The 8,142-nt window shown below is 40.1% G+C and overlaps 2 protein-coding genes across 5 annotated transcripts in view; one reads left to right on the forward strand and one right to left on the reverse strand.

Annotated features, from left to right (window-relative positions):
• pbxip1a (pre-B-cell leukemia homeobox interacting protein 1a) overlaps window positions 1–4,287 on the reverse strand; it is a 9,625-nt gene extending 5,338 nt beyond the window's left edge. For 2 of the 4 annotated variants that reach the window (XM_032535467.1, XM_032535464.1), the window contains exons 1-5: window positions 3,830–3,986; window positions 2,907–3,037; window positions 1,876–1,960; window positions 1,685–1,740; window positions 375–1,023 (exon numbers count right to left, since the gene is read on the reverse strand). In XM_032535467.1, the coding sequence (XP_032391358.1) occupies window positions 375–1,023; window positions 1,685–1,740; window positions 1,876–1,960; window positions 2,907–2,981 (865 nt within the window). In that variant the 5' untranslated portion in view covers window positions 2,982–3,037; window positions 3,830–3,986. Of the gene's footprint in view, window positions 1–374; window positions 1,024–1,684; window positions 1,741–1,875; window positions 1,961–2,906; window positions 3,038–3,593; window positions 3,621–3,829; window positions 3,987–4,268 lie in introns of those variants that run through there. The other 2 variants (XM_032535465.1, XM_032535466.1) reach the window with 2 other exon arrangements.
• A 618-nt stretch (window positions 4,288–4,905) lies between these two features.
• LOC116701698 (cyclin-dependent kinases regulatory subunit 1) lies at window positions 4,906–7,476 on the forward strand. Its single transcript, XM_032535567.1, has 4 exons — window positions 4,906–5,067; window positions 5,307–5,374; window positions 5,536–5,663; window positions 6,595–7,476. Exons 2-4 carry the CDS (start codon window positions 5,316–5,318, stop codon window positions 6,708–6,710), a joined length of 303 nt encoding a protein of 100 aa, XP_032391458.1. The 5' UTR covers window positions 4,906–5,067; window positions 5,307–5,315; the 3' UTR covers window positions 6,711–7,476.
• The last annotated feature ends 666 nt before the right edge of the window (window positions 7,477–8,142 follow it).

The following is an 8,142-nucleotide window of genomic DNA, read 5'->3' on the forward strand; positions in this document are numbered from 1 at the left end:
TCATCCCAAAAGGATCAATAAAGAGAAGTCTAAGTCTAAACTTCCACGGGTGTACAGTAAAATGAACAAGGCTGTCTCTAGGGGCAGCGGACAGAAGGTAGATGTTTAGCCTGCTTAAAGGAATGTATATATAAATGTAGAAGAAATCAGTGTGATCGTATTGTGGTATCTATTAGAGCAGCAGTAACCAGCCTTGTTTGACTTCATTTGTCTCTCATTGTTTCATTTATAAATAATAATAATAAAAGGAATCCCTAACAACAGTCCCTAGTTTGAGAACTGACTTCCTCTAAATTATCTACTCCAAAATAAAGATCACTCTATTCCACTGCCTGATTTATCATAAATATTCCTTTTAGACTGATCCCATATACCTCCTTCTTCTTCTCCTTCTTCTTCTTCTCTCCCATCCTGGGTCATTTCCTTAGATGGCTCCATCTCCTCCTTTTTCCCAGCTGCCTCCCCCTCTACTAAACCAACGGTCTCTGGTGCAGGACTATCACGGATTGGGCTTTCTGTGACCAGGCTCTCTGGGACTTGGCTTAGCGACTCTGTACTCTCTGGAACAAAGCTGACATCAGCTTCAACATGAGGGGGAGGATCAGTGGCTATAAGGGTCTCTGTGGGGTTGCTGACCTCAGGTTCAGCAGTGAAGACAGGACTCTCCCCAGTACGGCTAGCAAGAACCACCCCGGTATCAGCAGGCGTGTCAAGCACTTGTTCTGTAAAGACAGGGATCTCAGTCAGGGGATGAGTGGAGCAGGACTCCTCGGGCTCCACTGGCAGGAGTTCGGCATCAGGAATATCGAGTGGAGCCTCCATATCAATGTTGGTGACAAAGGGTGTGGCTCCTAGGTGCTCGTTGTCACTGGGGGAGGTGGTTACAATGTCATGGATGACTGGAGGCTGACTCTCCAGGTCGAGGTCTGGAGGATCAAGAAGATTGGGCGGAAGAGGACTAATCATGGTTGGACTAGATGGGATGGGTCCCTCACTGGACTCTGGAGAGGTCTCTTGACAAACCTAGAAATAAGGGCAGAAAAAGTTTTCTGTGATATCATCTTTTGTGACCTTCACTGCAATCAATGTGTTATTTTGTGATAATGTTTCTATGATTTTGTTCTTTTAATGCATCCATTTTCCCATTTGTCTGTATTGTGAACAACACTTCTTTTATTTAATGACTTCCTATGCTGCCCAGAGTGGCGTTTTGAAAACAACAGGTCTTAACTTCTAAAATTATATTTAGATTTCCAGTCACCTTTTCCAGTCACCTTACTGAAAACACATCACACTCTACTGAGGCTACTTTCAGTGTATCTCTACAACTTGTATGAGACATTTCAGTCTTTCTGGTTCTTAAATGTAGGTGCAAAATGCTAATTGTAGAAGGAGCTTCTTGATTCTGAGGTACTGGCAATAAAGGTGGGTGTATGAAGTTGATGTTCTAGATCTGTAAAGTGTTCTGTCAAACTCAACTGTACCTATGGTGGAAGTAAATATCATAACATAATCTAAGTGTGGGCCATAAGTAAATACATACTGTATAAGGAAGTACAAAAAGAGAAAACACAACATCTACAAGAGATTAGACACACTATACATTTCCAATAGCTGGTTATAACAATGTAAATATGCTGTAGGGAGATTTTGCCCTGACTGGATTATTGCATCGTTCACCAACCTGATGGCCTTCTTCAGACAAGACCGTTTCTACTGGAATGTCACTTGCAGCAGCTCCTGAAACATCATTCACACAATGTCAAAACTAAAATATGAAAATAAAGAATATGTTTAAAAGCAATCTTTTTGGCCTTAATTATTGATTAATGCCACAACCCAATCCAGCAGCCGCAGATCTTGACTTGTCAATACCTGTCACATCCTCAGAGAGACTTGGGACGTCACCCAGGCTCTCAGTGCCGTCATCTACTGGCCCGACATTCTCAACAGCAGCTTCCTGTGGAGTCAGAAGATCCAGGGAGATCAAGCTTCCTGCTGGTATTTACATTAACACCTATAGTTCTCTTGTCAGTAACACTGCCCTTGACATTTCAACAAACATGACTGGCATGCATACACATGCACACAAACCTGGGCTGGCAAACACAGCACTATTTCTTGTTTATCAACTGTCAGTGTAATAAAATCATGGGAATCATGGGAACGTACATGCTGAGTTGGCATTCGCCCATAATGATTTCTGACATGCTTGATAATAGCAGCTACAAATTAGAGTTAGACTTACATTTAACCTCCATTATTGTCAAATGTGATTGTATACATGTTGACATAGACACAGACTCTATTCCTAAACATACATTGTGATACATACGCTGGTATTCAATTGTCAAATTAAGTCTACTCTCAATGATGTAAATGAGGTAAGCAAAAGATTGCCTCTCAGTATAATGCAACACATTGCAACAGCACTACATACTACACACTCCTACAACCTTCACCATAACCTTCATAAAGGCATGACGTATTCAAGGCCTGTTGTATTACATTGGTTTTAGTTGGGTGTGCCTAATAAACTGGAAATATATATATATATATATATATATATATATATATATATATATATATATATATATTGGTATCTAAGGAGGATCTTCTGCTTTTTACATGATATATGTTTAAGTACTGAATGCAGGGGTTTTAACACAGGCAGCCATGTACAAATACTTGCAGATAGAGTTAAAATACGTTTCCCACAATTTTATAACTATGGGAAGCGGGGTGCAGGTACAAACCTGCTATATTTAAAATGAACTTGTATTCATGTGCAAGGAAAACAACTATCATCCAAATTATATCCAGGCACACACAGAGCTTCAAGTTTCAGTTTCCCTGAGCTGGGTCTTTGTCATACCCACCCCATTTTATACTGTCTATGGTCATACCTCGGGGGAGAGGAGGGTCCAGCTGTTGGTTGAGGAGCCACTGCTGCTGCCTGTGCTGTTACTGTTGTCAGACATCGCCCTCTTCAGGCTCAATTTGGCACAGCACGGTGCAGACTCAGCTTTATAATTTTCTGCAGACGACGACAGAAACAACACATATTCGTTGATCATGCCTGGTGCACACGCAACATGCCTTGTGGGAGTTAACTGGATTATCTAGATGTAATAATCGGACTCCAATTTGATTACATCGTATTGATATAAGTAGGCTAATTGCCAACAACCATATGCGCAGTTCGAACATGAAGTAAACACAGAATGAAAAACTATGTCTCATTTTCGGCAATATTTTGATGGTGAGTTCTAGTTCAAGAGGACACTTATGCAATAACGTTACAGTTTGGGACCTAATTTACCACAGACACGAGATAAACGCCAGATTGTCGTTAATACAAGTTATGTAACGGTGTGTTGGCATCCATACTGCTGCGCAGTTGTTGTTTTTTTTGAACGGGTTCAGCCAGAAGAAACAGGAATCTCCTGATTGTTTTCATCACCGCGGCTTTTCCCAGCCAACTTTTCATTCAGATTCATGCATCCAGTCAATCCGCGTGCCAGTTAAATTACAAAAAAATGGTCAAACCACCAACACGAGCAGGATCCAAACAAACAACGGTTGATACTCACGTGTCGACAACACTATGCCCCAAGCTTCTGTTTAGCAAATATAACAAACAAACATTAAGGGACTATAACTGTTGTAGCAACTAAATTCAGGGTTCACTCATAATGGTAAACAAAGGACGGTAGGCTTAATATTCCCACTCCCACTCTTCCGCGTTCTCACTCAGGCCCAGCTGTTCGCCAGCACCTACACCAGCTCGACTCTACCAAATTTAACACAAATAAGACGTTTTATTTACCCAATTAGTTTACACCTCAGTCGCTCGCTGTTTTTCCCTTCAAAACGTTTTGTTTTTTAGTATGGACAACGCTCTTCTCCTCCCGTGAACTTGGGAACTTTGGGAATTCCACGCTGCGTCACGTCAACCAAGACGCCGTTCGTCCAATAGGGTTTCAGCAGAAGAGAAGGATCTCCCGCCCCTGAATCACGGCTGGACCAATCAGATAAAAGTGTCGTGTCAGGAAAACGAGGCACAGCCCTGCTTGATTGACGCCTGCAGGTGAAAGTAGCTGGTGATACTGATCCTTTTAATAATACAACGTCATGTGTGAACCGTCCCTTAAGATGCATGGGTGAACATGTATATATATATAGATATATATACAAAAGGGAGAGGCTAACAGGACCAGCCGCACACTGACACGTCTGCAAAGCTATATTTGAACTGCGGGACTTACCAGGGTGGAGAACCCCTCTACTCCGGTTGCTCCAGTGTGGACATCGATTGTATCATCTGGCTCTTTTTAAATTTAGAGTGTGTAAACTGTTTTGTTATAGAGACATTTTCTTTAACACATCTGCATATCTGAAACAAGAACCCACACAAACACACGCCATTAAAAATAATTGAGCCTGTAGTTCCAGATAAATACGGTAGGCTGTAGATTGCAGTGGTGAAAATGGGACTCAGATCCTTTTTATAAGTAAAAGAATGGTAATAAAACCACAATGTAAAACTACCCGTAAATGAAAGTATGGCCTCTCGTTGTATTGTTCGTAGGCAGATCATTAAAAAATAGAGGTCTTCTGTGTCTTTGCTTGAATTAAACTGTCAAAGAATTATAATAATAACAGTTCTTATAATTCATACATACTCAATGGTATATATACGTATCCAAATACATCCATAAACAATGACATGTCACGTTGGGGTTCTGTTTTATATCCTTTAGTTATTTCTCTTAATACAGAAGGATCTTTGGCATGGCACATATATTTTTCTACCAGGTTGACCAATCACGAAGCCCTGTAGCGATTACGAAGATTTACTGCGACAGACTGGACAGACCAATGGCAAGGTGGCTATTTGGATGGATTGACCAATGGGATGAGACTAGGTCTATTTGAACGGTGAAAAGCGGGCTAGCAAACATTCGAGAGGGAAACAAAGAGGGGTCAACATCTTACAACTTTTGGACGTCAAAAAACTGGAATTAGTAACTTTTTCTGATCAGGCTACTTTGGCAATCATATAAGGTAACTTTGAAGCCTCGTTGTTATCGCCACACAATAGCAGAAACATAACTAAGTCGTTCACGTAAGTTGTCAGAGATAACGCTTGTTCTCAGCTAACTTGAGCAACGTTAGCTTACTGTTAGCTGCACTCGCTTAGCGATGGAAACCAAACGGAAACCTGGTGCCACGTTGTCCCCCTAAACATTTGTCTGCCTTATTGCTGATTCTGAATGTTGACTAATGTTAAATCTCTCCACCAGGTCCCCGTCATGTCTCACAAACAGATCTACTACTCTGATAAATATGACGATGACAAATACGAGTACAGGTGTGTATGGCTGTTTATCCAACATACAATTTAGTTTTGTCAGTGTGTCAACCTTATCATATAAAACGATTTTTAGCAACGTGGCTTTGTACAGAAACTAATCACTTTGCGTTGGTATATTAGCTAATATTTTGCGTAATGTCCAACCTTATTTTCTACAGGCATGTCATGCTACCCAAAGACATTGCAAAGCGTGTACCCAAGACCCACTTGATGTCGGAGACCGAGTGGAGGAACCTGGGAGTCCAGCAGAGCCAAGGATGGGTGCATTACATGATCCACCAGCCAGGTAGTTTATCTTGATTCTATGGATAATGTATTCAACTGATCTGAAAATCTATACCAGTAACGTAAGTAAACAAAGCAGTGATACATGTCATTTGATCGCTTTCTGTTAAATATTGTTTCCATGGTCTCCCATTATTATCATGCCAATAATAGATGAGACTATAACCTGATGGGGCCACTGAATGGAAAATAGGCTTATCTAAAATGACTTGTTTTTTTACAAAAGTACAGTGCTGTAATAAATGAACAGCCATAAGGCTTTGGTTATCAAGTGTGAAAGCGGGATCTGATCTAGATGTTGACGTTCATCAAAAGTATTATGAAGTCTAGATATTTGAGACACATGTGTATAAAATGGCTTCTGTGCCAGATATTATTTGACTGCAGGGCACGTTAACTCTATAAGTAACTGATCTGTTTTACAGTTGTCATGTGGTAGATCTGTATTTAAACAAAAAAGGGTGCTTGACCACAAGCTGAAACTTACAGGCACATGACACAATGTTGACAAGTGATGTCACCAATTCGCATTTAACTGAACTTGTCCACTGTAGTGGTTTAGTTAATTGAAAGTTGAAGCCCCCCCTTTTTTCCCATATTTTGCCCCTCTTAGCAATTAAATAGTACAATTTGCCAATGAGGGGAATACCTCCCCTTTATCTTTTTAGGCAGAAGATAAGAGAAGCAAAGTCTGATGTTGAGATTTGATGTGAAAATGGGTTAAACTGCATCCTTTTTGAAGAGGTGGTGCACTGTTGGGTGGGTGGGTTGCTGACACCACTGCAGACCCCAAAGAGTGGTGAACCTTGCAATTTTGGTACATTAAGAAATAATGGAATATGAGTCACTAGAGTCAGGTTTCTCAAAGCATCACAACAATTATTATCATCATCATCATCTCTGCTTACATATTGTGTAACTTCCTCTTCCAGAGCCGCACATCTTGCTGTTCCGGCGCCCTCTGGTAAATCAGCCTAAAGTCATAAGGGAGAGAATTGCTGGGTCCTTGGAAGATCAATCTTGCTTGTCACAGATCAACCCAAAATAGGCAGTATGCTGTCAGATTGCCAAGCTCTTCTATGGTAGGTGACTTGTGATTTAGGCTTATCATGTTGGACCTGGAGAAGGACTACCATATTTATGAACAATGGTTGTGGAATGGAGTATGCGTTTGAAGGAAAGAGGAAAAAAAAAAAAAAAAATCTTCGCCCTTCACTTAGGGAAAAGACTTCAAGGGTGTTAAGAGTGATGTGCCGTCAGCCAGAAAAACATCACTTAGTCTTTTTTTGTCCTAACTTATCTGTCCAACTTGCTGAACCTGCTTGGCTATTCCAGCTTTTTAGAACAATTGTTGTAAGATGTGGAGAGTGAACTTGTTCAAACCTTTGAGTAATTCTAACAGTGTTTCTGGGTCAGAACATAAGCCAAACTGAATTGGGGATCCTAAATCAAGTTTGACTCTGGGTGTGGTTTAAAGTGACATGTTGCTGCTTGGTTTAAATGACACTATAAATTGGCATTTAACACTTTTTTTCATGTGTATCAAAGACCGCATCTGTAAGAGTCGCCTTGAAACTGCTTTTGATCCCTTAAAAGCATATCAGTTTTGGCCTGCTTTAAAAAATCTTTTCAAGGGCTCTGATTGATGTTGAGCTGCTCGGTATTTATGATTGTGGTGCCTTTTCTGAAATACATGTAAACACTTTTTCTTTTTTAAATCTTATTAGTATGGACTTTGGCAGTATTGAGGGTATACAACTACTGTATGGTTACAGAGCCACTTGACACATGAAGATGCATGTGAAAATAATATATAAAAAGACAGTTGATGGCAGACGCTACCCTAAAATGCTCTTATAAAATACATCCGGGGCATTGAATGAAATGTTAGAAAGCCAGTTGCATTTATTTCAGATTGTGGTATTGAATGCTATTTGCAGCAAGGCACTTGCTTTCATTCTCATTCTGGTTGGAGTACTTGCACCCACTCTGACATGTTTGTGTTTACCTTCTATCCCTTACCTTTACTACCACATACTGAGCTGCTCTGCTGTCACTGAGGCTAAAACCTTGCCTTGAATAATTGTTCTTTGAACTTGTGCCTTGTTTTTGTAAGGTTTGCTTTTTGACACGATCGGTAATGTGTAGGTAAAGAGTTGTTCTACCTTTTTCAGAAATATTAAAGGATGCAACCAAATTAAAGTTATGATGCATTTAAGTCTTTGATGAAATCTGTTGGATGACATCCCTGTACCCTTGTATGGTAATCTTAAAAATAACACTATTATATTTGATAACCACAAATGGAGTGTGGAATTTATTATACCCAAAATTTTATAATTATATGGCTGCATCAAAATGGAAATATTTCTACAATATACACGTCAGCACTAGCAAATTTATCAGAAATTAGTCCAATCCACCAGACTGCAGCATAGAATATTTGAATATACCCTTCTAATTATTCTGTAGTCTTATCC

Source organism: Etheostoma spectabile, chromosome 14 (genome assembly GCF_008692095.1).
Source record: "Etheostoma spectabile isolate EspeVRDwgs_2016 chromosome 14, UIUC_Espe_1.0, whole genome shotgun sequence".
Taxonomy (NCBI): Eukaryota; Metazoa; Chordata; class Actinopteri; order Perciformes; family Percidae; genus Etheostoma; species Etheostoma spectabile.

Bases quoted from the DNA above. Each gene is read 5' to 3' on its own strand.
- LOC116701698 (XM_032535567.1), top strand. From the start codon at position 5,316: ATGTCTCACAAACAGATCTACTACTCTGATAAATATGACGATGACAAA. The intron at 5,375-5,535 runs GTGTGTATGGCT...TATTTTCTACAG, and splicing joins GATGACAAATACGAGTACAG to GCATGTCATGCTACCCAAAG. The intron at 5,664-6,594 runs GTAGTTTATCTT...TTCCTCTTCCAG, and splicing joins TTACATGATCCACCAGCCAG to AGCCGCACATCTTGCTGTTC.